Here is a 22,550-nt window from a genome sequence, read left to right on the forward strand (position 1 = left end):
ATAACATGCGCTAATATTCTAATGTTAACTGATGCTGTTGATAATTTGTTGGGTTTTCATTCTGTAATAACTGCAAATAAACTCAAAACGTCTGCATAAAATTGCTGTCCAAGATGACCCCACGCATGTCCGAAATTACCCCGGTACCGGGGTGACTTCGAACATTTGAGGACCGTAGAGATTATGCTTTTTATAAGCATTTCCAGTTTGCTGAAACAAACGACACTTCTACAAATTTTCGGCAAAGCTTTAGGGTTTACAACAAAATAACATTTACGAACTTGCTGGCCAATTTAAAAAACATACGGGCTGTTTTCAAAAAATCGTCCGAGCTATCCCCGGTCTCCCCTACAGACAATTATGCTTATTTTGTTGTTTAGCATTACAAACTGGTTGCACCTGTGATAACTTAGAAACAGTTACTAAAGAAAAGTTTCATGAATAATCTCACACTTTCATGTTGACCCTATGCGATTTTCAGGAATCTCATTATTTGAGTTGGGTGAAATTGAAAAGTTCTTTCAAGTTAATATTTGTGTGTGCAAACTGGAAATGAAAGAACGAGTATTTGCCAGTTTAGTGCAAAGAAGTGCAACCCGTTTTTAGAAACAATGTATTTAAATTCATTTGAAAACCATTTCAGTTAAATCTACAACCTGTCGCTTTACTCTACAAATTTTGTGTGTCAAAAATGTAACAAGATTTGGTCTCATGGTTTTATGTACAATAGACATATGTGAGAACATGTGATATGAATGTTAAGGGTAGCAATGCCATCCTAAAATCACGCTGATCCTCGCCGCTGCGGGGCGTGGCAGGCCAGTTCTCTAAAGTCTCTGACCTGGCTATGTTTATTGTGTTCTTCTCGCTGTGTCATTTATTTTGTACTCGTGCGCTATTGATCAAAATAAAACAGTTCATCACCATTAATACAAAACCAGCTAGCATCATTCATTCCTACCGCCAAGGATTCGACATAGCGTTCTTACCGAGGGTTCTTACATTTACCCCCAATACCATGCATCACCTACTACTCCCTACCAAACATCATGATCATATCCCGGTAATAATAAAATAATTAGAAGAAATAGTGATATTAAACAAATTTCTTGGGTTCATCAACAATGCATCTAGTGAATTCGGTTGAAATCGTACAAACTAAGGAAAACATACACAAATTAAAAATTTGCATCATAAGAAAAAATCCCATAGTCTATCTTACCATACTTTGTCGCGTTGCAACTCAAAATTGTAACGAGTTTAAAACAAATTATAGTTTGGCTGAACTATCTTGGGATTAAGTTAAGTTTAATTCCATGCTTTGCACGATACGTCGCGTCAACAGATGGAACTACCTTCTGGTCAGGATACACCTCTAACTTGAATCGTTTCAGCGTCTTAGCGATGGTTATTTTTAGCTCGTTCATGGCAAAATTTTGACCAATACAGTTCCTGAAAAAAAAAATATATATATATATATACTGTTAACCATTATTTATTCAACTACAAAAAGTTTGCGCTACCATTGGTTTCATGTACTGCAAGGTACAATCATCAGGCGCATACGGAAAAACACATAAGCAGAAAATTAAAAGCTATACGTCAAAGGCAATTTTTTATCAAGCAAAATTTAGGAATGTTTTGAAGATGTTGCTAAGGAAAAGCGGACAATCATTCATTGTGACGTCTGAATAACAAATGAAATATAATTTTTTGAAAAAGGAAAGGGAGTAAAAAAAAGAAAACTAAAGGCAATGGTTAAGATAAATATGCGATATTATGGTAAATAAATTAAAGCAAATGCGAAAAGCAATAGGCATGTTCGATAGGAAGCAGCAATTGAGCGTAGGCTAATTGTGAAGATGGAAAAAATGCAATAAACATGGAAAGTGCGTCACAAGCAATACTAACGATAAGTTTTTAATTTAAATTTGTTGCGATGTCTACATTTTGATATAATTTCATCTCTCTTGTTGATACAAATTGATTGATCAGCAGTTGCAATTAAAACTTTTTCAGTAAGGCACAAATCACATCTTCTCGATCCGCAGCGGTATGGTTTCGAATGGGCAATAATTTTCCAGTTGATTTTGTATTCTTGATTATTACATTTCAATGACCAAATTAATTTGGAAAGTTCAGTTTCATTTTTGTATTTTATATTATTGAAAGATTTTGTGTGGTTACGGAATCTACCGTAGTTTTAAACTGTCCCTCTGTTAATCCGTAGTATTTCTTTTGAACGTCAGGTTGATGGAGAACTGTAGCTTCGTAGACTATGCATTCTGCAAGACAATTACCACTCAATGGGCAATCGTCTTTTTTTCGGCAATTGCATGTTTTGCTGCTGGTATATCCGGGTTGTTTAGAATTTTGCAGTTGTGGCTTTGGATCAGGTCTGATATGTTCTTCATGTAAGAATAACTGAGTTTAATGGTATTACGGTTAAAAAGTTTGAAATATTTGTGATGAGATGTGAAGTGTTTATTAACAAGAGATAGAAATTGTTTTCCAACATTGCTTTTACATTGGTACTAAAGGGAGGATTAAACCAGGTGACGTTTCTTTTTCTTTGTTTTTTCTCCGGAGAAATAGCTTCGTACTTCAATGAGAAGTCATATCCACTTTTCTTCAATGCATTGTCGTAAATGGTCTTACACTTGTCAAACTCTTTTTTATCAGAAGACAGACTGCTTATGCGCTTGTTAATCATCTGTGGAAGTTGTTTTGTGATTAAAGGAGGATGGTTAGATTTGACATAAATGTACAGAGGATTGTTGTTTTCTTTTCTGTATGGCCAATATTTGTTGAGATTTAGATCAACGTTACGTCCAGAAAATCTGTGCAAGAAAGATAGGTATCAACTGTGATGCTGAGACCATTCATTTTGAAGACTTTAATGAGATTTTTTCTTAATATATCCAATTGTCTGCCGTTAGAGTTGTGCACTATTGCAAGACCATCATCTCGGTATAGTCCAACGTTCGTGCTGCCAAAAATACTGGTAAGCTTGCTCAGAAAGTAACTCCCCACTAATTCACAAATCTCAGCACCATCATAGCTTCCCATAGTTACGTCAAATGTGCCTTTATTTTTAGATTTAACCCAAGGACCATTAGAATCAAACAAGAGAGAATTCTTTGCTTTCCAGATCGTGTCCTCTTGGTGAGGGGTAATTTTTGTGTAAAGTTTAGCAAACTCGAAGGAATTTTTCAATAAGGCAGGAGTAATTGAAGGATAAAAATCAACAATGTCGAACTGGATGAACTTTGCTTTATGCTTATTGTTTGCAGCTTTAAACCAATCAATGACCATGGACGAATTACGCCACTGGTTTATATTAGTACTGGCAATTAATGAGCTATTGATAGAGTCCAAGTACTTCTTGCTAATGATGCCCAGTTCACTTTTAGCTGGATTGATTAGTCTGCATTTTATGTTGTTTTGAAAATTGGCGTATGATCTTTCATAGTAATAAAGGCTTTTTTTGAAGCAAGAACTTCCATTTTATCGTCCAAATTTAAAGATTGAGCAGTTTCTTTTGCACTTTCATTAATCAAATTAATATCAGAATCTGAAGCTTTTTCGTATGATCTGGTTATATTTTCCTGAAGGAGTTTGTCATATTGTGTCTTTGGCATTCTGTATAAGTTAGTCGACTTGTCAGCAAAAGCAATTACTTCTTGTGACGATTGAATAGATGACATGTCCTCTTTCATTTTGTCTAGAAACGGATTATTAATCTTTTTGAACTCAATGGCTTTCACTAACGAGTGCAAATCACTATCAAATGCTATATAAATGCTAAAATGTATATATACTGTATATAGAAGGTTTTGTAAAACAAGCAAAAACAACGCAGTACTGACCCAAAAATATGATAAAGGTTTTGTAAGTTGAAACATGCAGCTGGCTATCTCATTCTTTTATTGTCGAACTTGATTTCAAGCATTGACTGCCTCTTGCATGAAGTTTCCAAAATTCTCTGTTGTTTGCTGTGTGTATTAAGTGTATGTTGGTGTTGGTTTAAGTAGGTCAATCTTTGTCTGCCTTGGGCACGCTGCCTTTCAATTTTGCCTGTGAGAGAGATGTTCTAATTTTCTTTTTCGCAGCAAGTGTCCTAAAAATTTAAGCTGATTTTCTTTGATCTTTTTTATTAGATTCTTTGTTTGTTTGACTTGATTGTTGATTAAAAACATTTTGGTTGCTTTTTCTGTCAGTCCAGGAAATCCTCTGCATTTGGCTACATCAAAGAGAAAAAAAATTCGCAATTGTTGAAAGCACGTTACGTCTGCGGCAACCTATACTAGCAAGTTTAAGTCAGAATAGTGTGTGTCGTTACAGTTACAGTGCAAAATTACATTTATCTTATTGCAGATTTAAGTAATTCTTGATGAGGACACACGTACGTGTCGAAAACGTTTGAGTTGATTTTTTTTTTAGTTATGTTAGATTTTTTTGTATAAAAACATTTTAAACCCGCTAAAGTTACTTTGTTTTGTTTGTCTAAAATTAGCTTTCTTGTCGATGACATACCTGGGACCTGCTGAAAAGGGAATGAAAGCGAAATTGTTCTGTGCAGCCGCCTTTTCTGCTGTAAATCTGCTGGGGTTGAACTGCTGAGGATCTTTCCAAAATAATTCACTTCTTTGTACTCCATCGATTGCTATGGCAACTGTGGTTCCTGAAATAGCATAGAGCTTTAAGCCAACCCATGCAAATGTGATTGCTGTAAAATAGTAATTTACACCTAGTTCGTACGGCGTACGTCCGTAAGGCGTACGCTTCCAACAGAACAGTCTAGCAGCGCACTGATAGGTTAATCTTACATCGCAGGGGCAACAAAAGCTTGCGTTGATTTTGATATCAATATGTGAAGGCACAGAAAAACAAGCTTGAATTGAGTACTAGAAATGTTTCCAACAAGGATTTCTAGAAGTACAGGGTGTGAAACTACCTTCTCAGAGCAGGGTGCGTTAAATAAGAGTTGCCAGGTGTTTTTGCAGCAAAAAAGTTATTCTTGACTTTTCTAGATGTAAACCGATGCTTGTTTGGTAAATCTATCCCAAAATTCAACAACTGTAGTTTATTAACTCCTTACTGTAAGCTGTTCAAAGCACTTGGGCTGTAGTCTGAAAAAATACAAATTTAACAAATGAACTACTGCAGTCAAAAGCTATACATTTATTTAAGGGTGGTACTGTACAAGTAATTTCTTGGTGTCATGTTTATAATTTCTAAAGGGCAAAGTAGCCTAAGTTTATAAACACCATTACATTTGATAACGAAACCTGGTCTTATCCAGGGCCCAGGCTAACACGTAGTTTAATGAGTTTACAAGAGATCACTTTGGATTAATAGTCCAGTCGTTGAAGGGTTTTAGCTTGACTTAATTGGTATAAAGCTGAAACTTTGCACATTGGCTCTGTTCATCGTGTACATTGACCACAAAAAATCCCCATGGAAATCTTTTGGGGAAAAAAACTTATCCGCTATTTTTTTCAAAATGGTGGATTTTTTTTTGCTTCAACGACTGGACTACAACTTTTACAGATTTGCTAGTTTTGGGTTAGGTTTGACCAAAAAGCGTTTGTTTAGCTTTGAGCAACGTGATAAAAAATATAACTTTGCCTGAAAATGTGAAGAAGATCTAGCATCACTTTTGCATTACGTACCCTACTCTCAAAACCAAGATAGCGGAAATTGTACTTCCCGTTACGCTCTCGATTTCCCTAATTTCTAAGCTAAAGTTGTTCAGTATAGTATATACTAAAAACAGAGAGAGACTGTTCACCAGGCATTTTATAATAAAAGTAATTTGCGTTCTTCTGGTGACTATTTACTAGGTTACCTCCTGATGTTAAAGTTACCTCCTGATCTTTAACATCAGGAGGTAACCTAGTAAATAGTCACCAGAAGAACGCAAATTACTTTTATTATAGTATATACTATTGAAACAGCAATAAACTTTCTCCATTTGAGGTGCCAAGGTACAATAACGATAGTCAAGCTAAGCTATCACATTATACCTGTTAGAAAACTGATAGCTAGATGTTGATAAAATTACTGTATCATTGTTATTCCTTACAAAGACACTATGTGGTGTCGAAAACGTTCGAAATGAAGTTTGTTTTCATGTGTTTTTTTTATTCTGTAAGTGTTAAAAAAACAGATAAATAATATGTTAAATCTGGTTGCGTTACTCGGCTTTGTGTGGTTGTTGTTAGCAAACAACCATTTTAGACAGTGCATCATTTTAAGTTCGTGTGCAAGAACGGTGTGTCGTCAGCGCATGTAAGTTTGGCATCACTGTCCATAGGGATTACACAGATTTGCTAGTTTTGGGTTAGGTTTGACCAAAAAGCGTTTGTTTAGCTTTGAGCAACGTGATAAAAAATATAACTTTGCCTGAAAATGTGAAGAAGATCTAGCATCACTTTTGCATTACGTACCCTACTCTCAAAACCAAGATAGCGGAAATTGTACTTCCCGTTACGCTCTCGATTTCCCTAATTTCTAAGCTAAAGTTGTTCAGTATAGCAGTGACGATCGGTGAGGGAAAGCAAGGAAAGCAGTGCTTACTTGAGCGAAAACTATGCAAAATATAATGACTGAATTCTAGGTTTAACTTCTTATTATTTTTATCAAGTCTATTTTAACTTGAAAATTACTGTGTTCGTGACTAGAATTACTCGTAACGCTTGTGAGTAGTCTAAGTCCTCACCAAACCGCATGTCTTGCTTATAAATGCCAATTAACGCAAACGCTTTTGTCAGAAACCATCACTGAAGCTTCAGGGAAATCAACTTTCAAAGTTGCTTACCCTACATTGAAAAACGCCTTCGTTTTATCCAATCCTCAATCGTTTTGCAAAACGACACCAGCTGCTTAGCCAATCAGATGTGTTATCTGGTGTTATGGTTAAAGTTGCTTTCCCAGTGACGTCAATGCGTATCTCATAGCGGCTGCTTTTGGTTTCAGGCGAAAGGAATACAGCCTCTACGCATGAGTGATTTTCGGGCTTGTAACTATAGGCTACTGAGTACGCTGAAAATAAAGCTGGTTCTCTTACCAAAAAAAACATAGATTCTACAATAAAACATGCAATTCCAAAGGGTACATTAACCAACCAGTTCTGAAACAGCACAAGTGTTTTTTAAATTCTTTGGGTCAATAGACTGACATCACAAGTTCAGAGCAAACATACTTGTGTTCTTCAAGAATGGACTAGCTTAATTTGTAGGCTAATTATTTGCTCTTTACTAGTGCACCAGTCCAATGCATGTCGTAAATGCTTACAGATGACATTGACAATAAGTTTTTGTGCTCAGTCTAAAAAAGCAGCCAACATTCTAGACTAGTCCCAGTTTGATTGATTGATTGAATCTTTATCCTCGGACTGGAAAAGTCCGAAGATTTTGTTTTGGAAATGCTCTCAGAGCGCACCAAATTGGAAGTGTTTTTCAAAATTTTCTGGGGGAGGCCCCCCAGACCCCCCGCTGGAAGTGTTGCCTTCGGCAACACGCCTTCGGGCTTCGCCCGACGGTTACGCCCCCTCGTGCCTACTACCTTGCTGCAGCATATTTCCAAGTTGCTTTCCCAATGGTTTAAGCCACCGAACGTCACTGCAGTATAGTATATACTATTGAAACAGCAATAAACTTTCTCCATTTGAGGTGCCAAGGTACAATAACGATAGTCAAGCTAAGCTATCACATTATACTTGTTAGAAAACTGATAGCTAGATAATGATAAAATTACTGTATCATTGTTATTCCTTACAAAGACACTATGTGGTGTCGAAAACGTTCGAAATGAAGTTTGTTTTCATGTGTTTTTTTTTATTCTGTGAGTGTTAAAAAAACACATAAATAATATGTTAAATCTGGTTGCGTTACTCGGCTTTGTGTGGTTGTTGTTAGCAAACAACCATTTTAGACAGTGCATCATTTTAAGTTCGTGTGCAAGAACGGTGTGTCGTCAGCGCATGTAAGTTTGGCATCACTGTCCTAGGGATTACATTTAAAAACAAAGATATCACAATAATTTCCTATTTTCGACTTGGAAATTATAATAATACTCTTGTTCAAAACTGAAGAAAAGGAAAGTGATTTCACTTGCTATAACATTTCAATTAAATAAAAGTTCTTTGTGAACATCTTTTGTAAAATGCACCATACCTTTGAGTATGGTTTTCCCTTGAACGTGAATATCTTTATTGATAGTTCGGGGAGCTCGAGGAGCAGGAGGATACAAGCGAAGACTCTCCTTGATGCATTGAGTCAAATAAAAAAAGGAAGAGAGATCAGACCTACAAAAAGACTTTGTTTTATTCAAAGTGAGGCAAAAAATGTATTATAGTATGTTTATTTGCAGATTTTTAAAACTGTGTTTTGTTACTTTTTATGTAATCTTTTGAACCATAAACAGACATAACTCAGCAACAACACTACATTTAACATTATAAACACAAAAAAACTTGTTGCTTTTTGTTTTTATAATGTTAAATGTAGTGTTGTTGCTGAGTTATGTCTGTTTTATGTAATCATTTAAAAAATTTAAATATCATTTACAAAAATTAAAAAAAGTGAGGTTTACAATGACTTTTTCGAAAAAACCAAGATAAACCTCATATCAGCTAGTTACAAAGTAAACTCCCAGTGGCAAGGAAAGCTCATAGCAAATGTACATGCAACCTGGTTTTATAAAGACGAAATACATTATTTTGCCAGTATCTAAAAAAGGCTCATGATTAGAAAATGAAGTTGCTCGAAATTTAGAAAGTTGCATATTCCAGCTTTGATACGTTCTAGAAAAGCAATAAATGTCCAGCGAAATGGACCAAGCATAGTAAATTTGTAAGACAAGAGACATTAAAGAAGCCGCCTGTACGGTGGCGTAAGCTTTATCAATATACAAGTCTCCGCACCTAACTGATTATATTTACTCATTATGTTTATTCGTTCGGTTGTATCCTAAATGAAAAATTCTTATACATAACTTTTCATCCTCAATAACATCGAGGAACCAGAACAGAGGTTACGAGACATCAGCGTCCGTTTCATTACTTATATGTGGAATAGGTTCACAATGAGTCTCCACCTCTTAAATCACTGGTGATGGGCTGCGGAATTAAAAAAATAATAACGCTAGTACCAACCAAAGCACATCATTCCTGTTTCTCATGACGGTTGAAACTTCTTTGAAACACATTTCCTGGATCTCAGGATAAGAAGCAAGGCAATAAAATGTCCACGAAAGAGAACTACTGGCAGTATCATGGCCAGCAAATACGAATGTGTCTATCTCCGACCGAATCTCAAGGTCAGTGAAGCCTACACCATCACTGTCCTGCAAAACATAAGCAGATAAAAATAATCATATTATTATACAATAAATACTATTAATACTACAAAAAGTGCTCAATGCCAAGCAGAGCGAATTACATCAAATAGTTTTTACTCTCTAACACCTCTACAGCCTGTTTCACCCCAAAAGGAGGATTATCAGAAGGTCCGGTATCAGAAGGTCCGGTCCTTATTCTATTTGAATAAGGACCTTCTGATGATCTTCCTTTTGGGGTGAAACAGAGTGCAGAGGTGTTAGAGAGTAAAAACTGTATTTGATATACAATAAATTAAATATAAGTGCTTAATACCAAGAAAAACGCTATCAGAGCGAATTCAAGCAAATATAGCCAACTAAAAGTAAGGATTCCTTCTGAAGGTCCAATCAAGAATGAGGCAGGCTGGTTGAGTTTTATTGAATAGTAGAAACTATATTTTCTATACATATAACACGTATGTATGCATGATTGCTGGTGAAATATAAATAAAAACCATCTTAAAAATTTGGATTACACAGGCCATGAATTAATCCACATGATAAGGGTGTGGTATGTCTGTTTGTCAAGAGCGAAGTCTTTCTCTCTACACTTTGTGGTCCAATGGTTTGGCAAAGTCCATGCGCCAGGTGAAAGTGGCGGTGGTGCGGACGGACGCAGCCTGGCCCCGAATTTTTTTTCCCACGAACTTTCTGTTACTTCGCATAGATTTTGTACTTATACCGTGTGAATGCAGACATTTTTCGTTAGCGAGTTTGGTTCAGTGGTTTCGTCTTTTACCTTACATTCGTGAGGACATCGGTACGACGCCCACCAAAGTCAATTTTGTTTTTCTTTATATTAGTTTTTGCGGTGACAAAAGCTTTTCATAAAAAGTAAGGTTAGGGTTAATGGGTTAGGATTAATTTTTAGGGTTAGAGTTACTTCTTTATCAATTCGGAAAATCTTACTTTTAGACTAGTGACCACAATCAATTTCTTTTCTCAATGTGTTTAAACTTGACTAGACTAGGTGTGTCTCCAGGCTACGTTTTTTTTTCAAGTTCAATGTTTAGATTTAGACCTGGAGCGTGAGTATCGGCTGAAAATCGGCTGCTGTGAGGGCGAAAATCGGTAAAAACAGTTACGTGCGCCGCGCGGTAACCAGTAATGCTACACTTACAGAAATATGCAAATGAGACAGAAAGTTTGTGGGGAAAAAATTTTGCAGCCCGGCCGCATTTACGCTGAATCACATTCAGCGTGGTGCATTCTAAGCGTATTTCCAGCTCTAAATTGTGATGAAAAGTTAAGATAAAAACAAAATTATTGACTTGTTAAGGACCGTAACCTCAGTCTCAGCTAGCTGCCAGACAACCTTCAACTGAGTTAATGAGGGTGCCCGCTCTTCTGGTATTTCACAAAAAATGCTGAGCAGGGCTCGTCTGCCAAACTTATTGTCGCACTGCAGCCCAAACGTTTAGCCTACTCAGGAAGCTGTGTATTAATATATTTTTGTGATAGTTGTTTGGTACTATCGTCCTGCATTGTTTTAACAATTGGTGCTTTTCAGTTGTTTTAGGAATAAGGAATCGACTTATTCATCCACTTACTTGTTTTAAATCATTAAGTTTGGTGGCTATGCTTTATTATATTTATCGATACAAGTACTTGAGATTTGGATCTTTACGTTTTAAACCACTACGGTTTGACCACCTGTTTTCTTTTGTTGCTGTATTTTAGTTTGAAAATACACCTCATGTGATCTGTTTCCCGCCGTATAATTTACTCGTCGTAATCATTCTTGTATCATTTGTTCAGTTTGTGCTTTTCAGTCCAGAGTGTCGTTACAGTTATAGTGCAAAGTGAAATTTATCTTACAATTTTCGTTTTATGTACATTGCAGATTTAAGTAATTCCTGACGAGGACACAAGTAGGCCTACATGTCAAAAACGTTTGAGTTGATTTTTTTTAATTACTGTATGTTAACTGATTAGGTCATCCAAAATTCATTAACTCGCAAGCCTTGATGAGAATGAAGTTTTAGTACAAAATTACTACGACTTGCCAAAACTTACAGAGTTCGGCTTGTTGCCGACCCCTGTAATACATCATAGAAGTGCATAAAAAGTCTACACTTGGCATTAATCTAGCCGACGAAAGTTGATACATACCTTTGCTTGCAATAACATGTCAAGAAAATCTAAATCGTCGTTTCCTTTAGACTCTTCCAGCCGCTGTTTTCTTCTTTCATTGATAAGCGAATAGGAATACTTGTGAACAAAGTCACTGTGTTTATAAAATTCCTTTCCGTCAGCACTGTTGCAAATGCAGAACTATATTATTTCAATTGCAAACATACAGCCGCTAATTTTGAAAGGTTTCATCCATTTAGTTGTTTGTGCTTACCACAGCATCAACTTAATTCCTGAAACAACTCATTCACATTTACGTAGGCAAGTCTGCAATCCACCTTGCCCACTATCACTAACCCAGACAGCAAATCAACCGTTTATCACAGGGGTGACGAACCTTTTTGCGGTCGCGGGCCACTTTGTCAATTACACATGAGTTATCGGGCCACACAACTTTTTAATCGTAACCTACTATGACATCTTTTAGAAGCGACTCAAGATATTATTCATGAAAAGCAACAAACGGCAGGTGAAAGTAATAAAACCATTAACCAACACAGTTGAAATGATCTTATGCAGAATCGAAACATACAACAGTGAAAAATAAAAACAAATCAACTTGAGCAAAAAGGATAGCGCACTGATAATGAAGACAGTTTAATTTTCGAAGCGTTTGCTTTCATATGAGTATGATTTCTTCTTTTTTTGGCTCCATCCTTTTTGCTCAAGTTGACTAAATGTTTCGACCATTATGCTCCGAAACAACAAATCAGTTAATGAAATTTCTTTTTCAAACAACAAACAAAAGCCCATGCGAATCATATAGCTGAAGCTATCTAATGAAGCATTGAATCATAAAATATTTAAAAAAAAAACATTGAAGCGTTGAATTTTTTTGCTTAGTGGGATTTTTGGAAAATTTTGCTTAATTAAGCTTCAATATCAGGTCGAACAGACGATGTGGCAACTCTCAACTGCGTACAAAGATTTTCATCTATCAGCCTCGACCTGTAACGACTTTTTGTAAAGTGCACTTTAGAAAAGAACTGTTCGCATAGTACGTGCTGCCGAAAACAGATGACCATTTGAGAGCGTGATCTCTCAAGTTTGGAAACTCTTCCTTTGATCTTTTGTCTTTAATACATGAGCGAAGAGCGATTGTTAAATTGTTTTGCGGGCCGCACAAAATTCTTTGACGGGCCGCAGGTTCGTCACCTCTGGTTTATCACATTGATTCAACGTCTGCAGACGTTAAATCTTTGTAAAAAAACGGTTGATTTGCTGTCTGGGAAAATTTATGGTTGAAAAACGATAGATGCAACGTTAAACAATGCACGTTTGAACTGTGCTCTAGCTAGAAAACTCAAATCAAAAATGGTTTCACGAGCAGTGTGAGAACATATATAATAATATATTCCACTTACCTGCTTACAAAGTGGTTCTCATTAAATAAAAGACAAAAAAATGAAGAAAAAGGACTCTGCTTCATACCTTGCTCTGTACAAAAAGTCAAATGATGCAAGCAGATTTCGGCTTTTCAGTCTTTTAAACACCAGTTCCGTAAGAGCATTTAAGGAAGCAACCAGCGAATTATTTGCACTGTAATCATAAAAAGATACTTGGTAGGGGGTAGCTTGGTTCAAAGAAATGTGACGAGTTTAATTATAAGTGAATGTTAACATTGCTTATTGCTTGGTAGGCTATTATATATGTTTGCGGCCATTTCTCATTTTAGCAATTTGATCTTATATCGAAATTCTACCAGGCTACCATACACAGGAGCAATCGAGCGTGACCGCTTAAAGAAAAACTTTTTTAACGCATTACTCAGCAGTCAAAATTGATTTAAATAAGGTGAAACACTGCTGAAACTTTTATTGGACACAGTTATGGAGAACGCAACCTTATGCGTATAAAACAAGTTTACATGGGTTTATACCTACTTGATTTGTTTCATGTCAATATTAGTAAGTACCGTAATAGATCTACTCTATCCTCTATTCATCGATCTCAGAGCTAGGTTTTATTTTAAAACCCTGACGACCAATTTCACATGTGCCACAGTGCTAGATGTAGATGGTACGGCTTTATTGAAATAAATTTTGTTAATAAATAATTAATCAGTGACAAGGGAATAAACAAAATGGTAGTGCTGAAAAACAAAAGGACGCATTGAAAGACCTGTTTGAGTCAACTAACTAACCTCACTTGGCAATTTGTGGTGTTACTCATCAAGCAGCTCAACACATTGTCCAGAGCTAAAAGGCCACAATCCTCAAAAACATCAACAGTGTAAGGATCTTTAATTTCAGTCAGCCTTGACCACTTATCCTGATGAGAAATATACCTTAGCGACGTTTCATTTACAAATTTAACGTAAAAAATTTACAAAATTAAAATATTTAATCAGGGATGCAAGCAATACGACTACTTCGCAACTTTTTAAAACCTAATTAAAAGCTTACCGCATCGAACTATAGTTATTGCTTGACATAACCAATTTGCTGTTTCTAGATTCCAGAAGTCACATTGTTATTGATACCGTAAAAAATTGAAGTTGCCCAAATCTTCTAAAAAACAAACTTAGTCTTCCACATAAAACTAGAAAACTGAACCCTAGCAACAACTATCTGACACAAGAGGAATACTTATTCTACAGAATAACATATTTAATCCGAACGGTGTGTGATCTGTTTTGGCATATGAAACAAACCTATGGGTCATCGCCCATGTAAAGTGTTTTTTGAAACAAAAAAACGCTTCGAGATGACACCCAGAGGAACATTCACCAGCCTAAGAAAGTGAAATGAACAGTGCGTGTTTGCAGCAAAAGTTGTCACACAAAAGCCATGTAAAAATGAAATTCATATCATACCAACATTGTGTTTGCGCATTCATTCATTTTCTGGACATATGACCTCAATATCTCAAAATGGAAGGCCGGAGTCAATAGACGACGATGTTGTAGCCATTCATTGTTGTTGAGGGTGCCAACTCCGTAACCTAACCATATGGATGAATATGAAATTTAGAGTACACGACATCCTGTCGCGGCCGACCTGTCACTGGACAGCTGACCACGGCAGACATGTCTGCACCTCCGAGCCATGCTCAGCAAATTTATTCCAACTTTATATTATAATGTTAGATTTCATAGAGTAAATTATTATTGTGAAAAAAATATGTGAAACAATTTTAAGATATTAACGTGGCTTTAAATTTACGCCCATTCAAGGTTAAAAAGTGTCGCAAACCCCCCTTTTTTAAATAAATTATTATTGACAGCAAAAGCCTGCTTTCTTTTTCAGAAGTTTCTACAACGTCTGCTCACCTATCCAAGGCAGAAACGCATGATAGTAAATATAGGGTTTCGGAGCTTCCCACACTGCAAAATATGTAATATATACTGTATAATTATATAAGACCAGTTGGTTGAAAAACACCTTCAACAAAAACTTTACAATACTGGTAAACAATTTTTAACCAGTTATTATAACTGCTGCATTTTTGTTATGGATTCATTGCAATCATTGGTCGTACACAACGGTTGCTGTTGATAGTAAATATAGGGTTTCGGAGCTTCCCACACTGCAAAATATGTAATATATACTGTATAATTATATAAGACCAGTTGGTTGAAAAACACCTTCAACAAAAACTTTACAATACTGGTAAACAATTTTTAACCAGTTATTATAACTGCTGCATTTTTGTTATGGATTCATTGCAATCATTGGTCGTACACAACGGTTGCTGTTTCTAGGTAGTCTCCTACAGGTCAGCAGTTGTAAACTGAGCACATGGCAGTTAAGCAAGTGACAACTGAGCTAGCAACATTTCAGTAAGTGGCTGCAAGTTGGAAAATGATGAAACTGAGCAAGCCGAAACTCAGCATCAGTCAGCAAAATTAATTTAGCAAGCAATGACCAAGCAAGTCTGGTGCTAGGTGAAAATCTCATTTTCTTACTTGGACAGTAGCTGAAATGTACTTACTGAGTTGAAGCACTTGCTGAGTTGTCGCATGCTGAGTGGTACGACGACCGTTCCTAGGCCTTTTTCACTCAATTATCAAACACGGGTGTATACAAAATATGCAATACAACTTATCCATAGGCGTCCAAATAGGGTGGGTCGGGTGGGCGGCGCCCACCCTGCCGTGAAACGAGGGTGGGCAAAATATGTTTCGCCCACCCTGTTTTCATGACACTTATGAAGTGTTCGTTACAATTATTTCCGTTTTTCTTAAACGCTGAATTATTACACATCCAACTGCAGCGCAACTTCTTGTTTTACGCCATGTTTCTCGCTAGGTATCCGACAGACCAAAGCAATTCCGCAACAACGCTGCGTTGAAAAAAGGCGGTACTTCACTGCATTGTTGTTGCTACGGCAACTGCCACACGCCAATCTTTTCTCCGAATGGTCTCACTTTCGTTACGTCACAATCAAACTTCAGTTCCGGGTCAGTGTAAGGAAATATGAATATGACATCATAATGAACATGACAATAAAATAACCGATACAAACTAAAGACGTACTGAAACAATCGCTTTTTACAAATCTTTCCTCACAAACTTGTTGCTGGGTATAAATTGGGGCACCGCGCGATGTTGTCATTTCATTATTGAAAAGTTAAACATGAAGCAAAGTCAAACATCTACTCGCGCATTCTTAAAACCAGCTTCCAAAATGCGTCGAGATGATAACGCTGAAGAAGCCACGTCCAGCACGAATGAACGTACAGATGACATTGATGAAGAAAGCAGTGCTTGGATGGACAGTGGTGAAGCCAATGTCTCAGGCAATGCACCGGTAGTTGTAAAAGACAGCATGAGCCATGGATCTCTACCTGCTCGATTTAACGTTAACATGCTGCCGGATCAGCTTCCGGTTCGGGTAGGTTCCGTCAGCAGTCACCTGTCCGAACATTTTGCTGCAAATCTGAAGGCGCCACTTTAAAGAAAACAGGTCACGAGTCACGCGCTTTTTAGGTCGCAAAGGAAAACATGAAAGAAGTTTGTTTAGTTTAGCAGCGCTCGTAAGATCGCAAGGCGCAAGAAAGCAAACATCAAACCTATTAAAGCTTTATTGCTGCAGCGACGCTAAACGCAGTCTTTGTGAGAAAGACTAACCATTGCGAACATACACATTCAATGAAATTTGTTTGAAAACTCTCGCCCACCCAGAATTCCCCTCTTCTAAGAAAAAATCGACGCCTATGAACTTATCTACATACATTGTTGAAAATAATACACTAACATGAAATGCTTAGCAACCGAATTAACAACAAATAAAATACCAAAAAAATGTTTTGTGGGGCAAGTGGGTGTTGCAAAACATATCCCAACATTCATAAGTACCCAGATTAAAATTTTCTGCTGAACAGGAACAGAAAAATATCACAAATCAACCACACCTGAGGCATGAAGCACTTCTTTTACAAATTGAGGATGATGAAGTCTTAAAAGCGCAGTAAATGGTCCTGTATAAATAGCAAACCCAAACGGAAATTCTTTTTCTTTTTCTGTGTAGTATTCTATATACCTTTCAGGAAACTTGTTTCCTTTTGTTACCTGCACAATAGTGCACATGAAAAGTTGCGAAACGATGGAAGATTGGACCTATGTTCTTGCATCACATAATAAACATGGAAATCTGTTTACAACCTTATTTCTAATGTTATATATAACTATGAATTAGTAACACAAAGTAACAAATTAAGCTAATTCTCAAATAAATATACCTATATCATTCAAATCACAACTCGCAATAGCACAAAAAAACGTTTTAGCACCAATATATTTATCAGTGGCAGAAATACAGCACTTCTAATTTTCAACAGTCAGTACTTAGTAGGATTTTTGGATGAAGAACCACTTTCTTTATTTTTTGTCAAAGAGACTTCAAAACAGAACCACGTGCTATAAAATACCACAAGTTGCTGGGTTGTTTGTGCATTTAACAAATACAAGATTTTAAATCATTTGTTAGAAAGACAGCAAGCATACATTGATTTAAACATATCAGCTATATTATCATAATTAAACAATGTGAAAATGCCATTTTGGTATATATATAAGCATCAAAAGGTAATCAGTAAAAATCTATATGGAAAAAATCCACACAAACAACATCCAATATGTAAATTTTATATAACATTTTAAAATCGAGTTTTATATTTAAGATTTGGCAGATTTATTAGTAAATTGGTTAAAAAGGAATCTAGTTACAGAAAGAATTCTCCTTAACTAAAAAGCATGAGCAAAAAATATGTAGTAAATCGTTAAATTTATTGGCTGAAATTGAAATTCCATCGACAACAATTGCTGAGCTATCAGGGCGGGCAGACGGTAGATATAGGCCTAGTTAATGTTGTGCAAGTACAATATGAAAAGGTGCAAGGTAATGCATTCTATGCAATCATGATTGAGCACACCTTACCATGCCAAGGTGACCCCAAAACCAATGACATGCAGGACCTTTCCACTCTTCTCGCAGATTTTTCCGAATCAAGTAAAATCTCTTTAATCTTCACAGAATTAAAACATGGTATTTGCTCATAGCATGACTAGTAAGTTAAGTAAAAAAATTGTTAATTAGGAATGCAACCCATTTCGTCCCCTGAACACTTTGTCACCCGATTCCAGCTTCTGAAAAGATCGAGAAAAAATAGAACAAAGCCGAAGTCGCTGATAGGAGTTTCCGCAAACATTTTAAAATTTAAAATCATTGAATTTTTATGGGCCACCACAAAATAAGTATGACTTTTTCTGTGTAATATTGTCGAGAAATGTTAGTTGGATCATTTGTAATGGAGGGGCAACAATCTTAATTTGATAACCCTAACCTAAAAGTGAGGTTCGGTTTATCAAAACAACCCTAACCCGATATCTGGTTTATCAACTAATTTGGTGCTTTCGCATTTTTTCTCTCGATCTTTTCAAGGAAAAAATTTTGAAATGTTTGCGGCAACTCCGAAAAGCAACTTTGGCTTTGTTCTATTTTTTTTCACGATCTTTTCAGAGGCCGAAATCAGGGGACAAAATAGGTTGCACCTTTAAATTAGTATGCTACTATCTACTACTAGCTACTATCTAAGTTGCAAGACCTATTCTCAGTTCTCACATTGCATGGGAGCATGCTTAGCAGGCCTCGAAATATCCGGCGGTCATGGCGAACATGACCTCCGGAATGACCTCGAATGTCTGCCGAAGCTGACTCATTGGTCGGTCATAAATGACCGCCGCAAAATTCTTGACAAAAATAGAGTTAATGCAGCAAAAAGATATTTTAAATTTGAATTGTTACAATTGTTTGTTTAACGCGAGCAAATACGGAGCTGAAACAATAATAGTACAGGCAATACCTTTAAAGATCGCATTAGAGTGGCGTGGTTAACAAGCTGATGGCAAAAGTAGCCATTTTTACATCATTTCAACGCCTTGCAATGTTGCCTTGAAATAAAGTTGTCTGAACTTTTCGGCAGGATATGTATTCTAATTTTAACAATGAGAATTATTGCGTTACATTGACCGTTTGTTAAAAAGAAATGTCACAGTCAAGCAATTCTCAGTTGGGCAGTATGGGCACCGCACATGCTTAGGCAAATGTGGCGACCTTATTGACGCTGATACTGATAGAAATAGAATTTCTGCACAGAAGGGAGGGTGTTAGACACATTTGTCTGACACCATTAGATAGGTCCTGAGCTAGAGATTTACGACTCGCACCGGCAGTAATCGCTTGGCACAACGATTCTATAACGCAAAAACCACGGAATAAGTGATCGTAGTTGCTTTTGTAATAAGGAAATTTGGATTGTCGTTTTCAATTGTGTTTATTGCGTCATTACACGACTGTCATTAACGCACTGATTTATTTGCAAGCAATCTGCTCCAGTATACTTCAGGGTCGGTTAATTAAGCCATCAACCATTGCAGAGTTATTCTGTTGTACAGAATCTTCTTCTACAAACACGACTACACAATACTGTAGTGTGATTTTATGCAAAATCTACATGCAAAAAATATGTCCGGTTGAGATATTAAGTGTCCGCTGAAAGGGCCAGTCCGGTAGGACATGCTTGACCGCCGGAAAAAAAGTACAAATTTCGAGGCCTGCTTAGGGTTGCCACTGTAACATGATGATGCATGTAAGCATGATGCGCCTGTGCAGTTATTCATAACTAAATGAAAAATGGAAGTTCAACATCAACCAAGAGAATGAGATGTTCTGTTGACATGATTTTTAAACATTTCACCTGCAAATTGAACTGGAATCAAATGTTACAAAACTGCAAATAGAAGATGCAACACAACAAACCACTAGAAAAAGCAGAAAACAGTATTTATAAAGTTAGCTGAGACTCCCAATTTGGCATGGCAAGACATGACCACCAATGTGCCTTTGAGCAGTGTCAAACTGAAACAGCTGAAACCAAGATTGGCATAGTGAAGTTTCCAATTGTTGTTGGGGTCTGTGAATTATTCCATCCACTTGGTGATGCTGTATGGAGAGTGGTCTTAAAATCTGTTGCTCAAGCGCACACTCCGGCAGTCAAACCAGCGCTTGATCTTGATATTTCTTTGTACACAAAGTTGGGGGCGCTTAACCACTGAGCTCAGACGCGGATCTATGGGGGGCCCAAGGGGCCTGGGCCCCCCCAAAATTTTGTGAGAAATTGTTGAATGGTTTGATATGCTTCTAAACAGCTGATATAAGTCCCACAGCGGACTTACAACTCCCCCTTTGGCACGCGTGTGACGTCACGATATTGAGAATGATGCTTTCAGTCTCTATGTCTCTAAAACAAAGTTTGCCTAATTTTAAGCGAACTGCATTAAAAGAGCGAGTTTTGCCAATACCAAACATTCAAACATCTCAGCCAGGAATTAGCAACAAGAAAACATAGAGACTTAGCTTTATTACCGAAAAAATGCCGAAGAAAACATGATCTTATCCTTTTGCTACGCCACCGGACAGCACCATTTTACAGGAATATTTATACCCTTATTTTTGTTGAAAATGCTCTCAGAATGCACCAAATTCAAAGTAATTTTTCAAAAATTTTTGGGGGAGGCCCCCCAAATCCCCCGCCGCTGGGTGTTGCCTTTGGCAAACACGCCGTCAAAACCCCCCAAATTCCTGGCTACACCACTGATTGTTCATATCTGTTTTATTTTTTTCTTACTTTTCAATTCATTTTCAAATTTTCTGGCCCCCCCTAAAAAAAACTCCTAGATCAGCGCCTGACTGAGCTAATGGGAAAGACAATAAATGTGAGCTAGGCTACGTTAGCATAAGTTCACCTGTTAAAGACATTGAAAAAAGCAACAGTCAAAACAGCAAGAACAGCTGTCTTCATCACCAACAAGAAATTTTGTTCCATATCTATCCAACTCTTATCTGATAAATAAAACTTACGGTAATAATAGCCTTTAAGTACTTAAACTGAATGACACATGAATAGGTGAATACTGCTCAAGTAAACTAATTAATATAAGCTATCATACTAGGCCCATTCCTACTTTCATATGTTACATACTTTTCAAAATTATGATGAATTCTTAAATAGTGTTTAAAATACCAAAGAAAATCTGATAACTCAATTGATGTTTATTTGAACTTAGAAAGTAGGCTACTTCATAGACTTTACCATACAAATCCGAAACAGTTTAATTTAGGGACCAAGCTCTGGTAGTTTGTTCCTGGTAGACCTAGTAATGCTCCGTCAATATCAACTTACAGTGACAAAGTGCAAAGCTTCCGGAGTCGGGCTTGGAAACTTTCTGCTGTTCGACTTCAAAATAAATTCTTCTTTCGTACCTCGACAGATCTTTGAGTTAAACCACGGTTAAACCATAGATATCTTACATATAGATATGCAACTCAGCAATCGTGGAATTATCGTCACGCTCGACTGACTTGCAAATAAATCATGGACACAATCAACAATCAAGGTTGCCAGCTTGGCTAGCGTATCTATGGTAGGCTATTATTGTACGGTTTGGGCTTGGCGAGTGGTGGCTTTTGAGCTCCTTTGGAATATTTTGTTTGGCGTATATTTCAAGTTTTCACAGAATAGCCTACTATGAAAAATCAAGACAATAATCTTTCTTCACGTAGGTTACGCAACTTCTGTTTCATGATTGTTGGAACTATCATTTAAGCTTATTTCCAGTGACTCATTAAAGCTTGTTGTAGGCAGTTTACAAACCTGAGATAGAGGGGCGCCGGAACGATTTTAGGGTGAGATATACGGTAGCGATAATGCTGGGCAACTCGTTCGTTTTCACGCTATTATAGCCATGAAGGTCGAAATGTGAGACAGATGAATAATTGCAATAGCTTGAACAAGAAACAAAAGGTAAATTTCACATTCATAGCATCACAATCTGCTGCAAAGTATAAAATGTGTCCACGGGATAATTTGTGTGGGCCTACTCTAGGCTATAGGCCCTATAATTTGGCTAAAAGCAAATAGCAGAAGTTGTTAGCCTATATTGCAAAATTTGCAGTAGCTTACATGACCTTAAAAGGGCACCATTGCCCCCCATCCAGAGAAAATTTGAGGACAGGGGGCATCTTCCCCCCTGCTGAGACAGCTTCATTAGCATCACGGATCAAACCGCCAAACCAAGACAATTTTAATGTTTGGTACACACCATAACTAGGCTACCAAATGCTATAGCACAGCTTTCGGTAGCCAGCAGTAAACTTTCATTTTGGTAACACTCAGTAGATTAATTGAATAAAACTTCAGCTTGTCCTGGAACTACAGCTCCAAAAAAGGTCTTTACCTACTTATCAATGGTTGACAGGCTTGTTGTTAGGCATTGTCGGAAATTTTCAAGCATTTTCAAGGGTTGTCAGGCATTGTAGATTAGCTACTTTCAGGCATTGTCTAGGATTTCCAGGCATTGTCGATCATTATCAGTGGTTGACTGGTTTGTTAGGCATTATAGAACATTTTCAGGCATTATCGAACATATTCAGGGGTTGTCGAGCATTTTCAGGGGTTGTCAGGCATTGTAGAGTAGCTACTTTCAGGCATTGTTGGGAATTTCCAGGCATTGTCAATCAATATCAGTGTT

General features: G+C 36.9%; 1 protein-coding gene across 1 annotated transcript; it reads right to left on the minus strand.

The window, feature by feature from the left end:
- Positions 1–840: 840 nt before the first annotated feature.
- Positions 841–21,328, minus strand: LOC145785670 (cytochrome P450 4F12-like). The gene is made up of 13 exons (XM_082597359.1): positions 21,203–21,328; positions 20,766–20,862; positions 17,899–17,986; positions 16,874–17,030; positions 14,789–14,842; positions 14,333–14,460; positions 13,661–13,788; positions 12,949–13,056; positions 11,497–11,641; positions 9,161–9,351; positions 8,181–8,311; positions 4,537–4,684; positions 841–1,452 (listed from the first exon to the last, which is right to left on the minus strand). Exons 2-13 carry the CDS (start codon positions 20,843–20,845, stop codon positions 1,287–1,289), a joined length of 1,524 nt encoding a protein of 507 aa, XP_082453485.1. The 5' UTR covers positions 20,846–20,862; positions 21,203–21,328; the 3' UTR covers positions 841–1,286.
- Positions 21,329–22,550: the final 1,222 nt, after the last annotated feature.

The sequence above is a fragment of the Aplidium turbinatum genome, chromosome 16 (assembly GCF_918807975.1).
Source record: "Aplidium turbinatum chromosome 16, kaAplTurb1.1, whole genome shotgun sequence".
Lineage (NCBI taxonomy): Eukaryota > Metazoa > Chordata > Ascidiacea > Aplousobranchia > Polyclinidae > Aplidium > Aplidium turbinatum.

What these genes read in the sequence shown, in the direction of transcription:
- LOC145785670 (XM_082597359.1), bottom strand. Translation starts at nt 20,845, where the DNA reads ATGGAACAAAATTTCTTGTTGGTGATGAAGACAGCTGTTCTTGCTGTT. An exon ending in TTTTTCAATGTCTTTAACAG is followed by an intron (nt 17,987 to 20,765) that starts GTGAACTTATGC and finishes AATTCTGTGAAG; the next exon opens with ATTAAAGAGATTTTACTTGA. An exon ending in TGCGTTTCTGCCTTGGATAG is followed by an intron (nt 14,461 to 14,788) that starts GTGAGCAGACGT and finishes CCATATGGTTAG; the next exon opens with GTTACGGAGTTGGCACCCTC.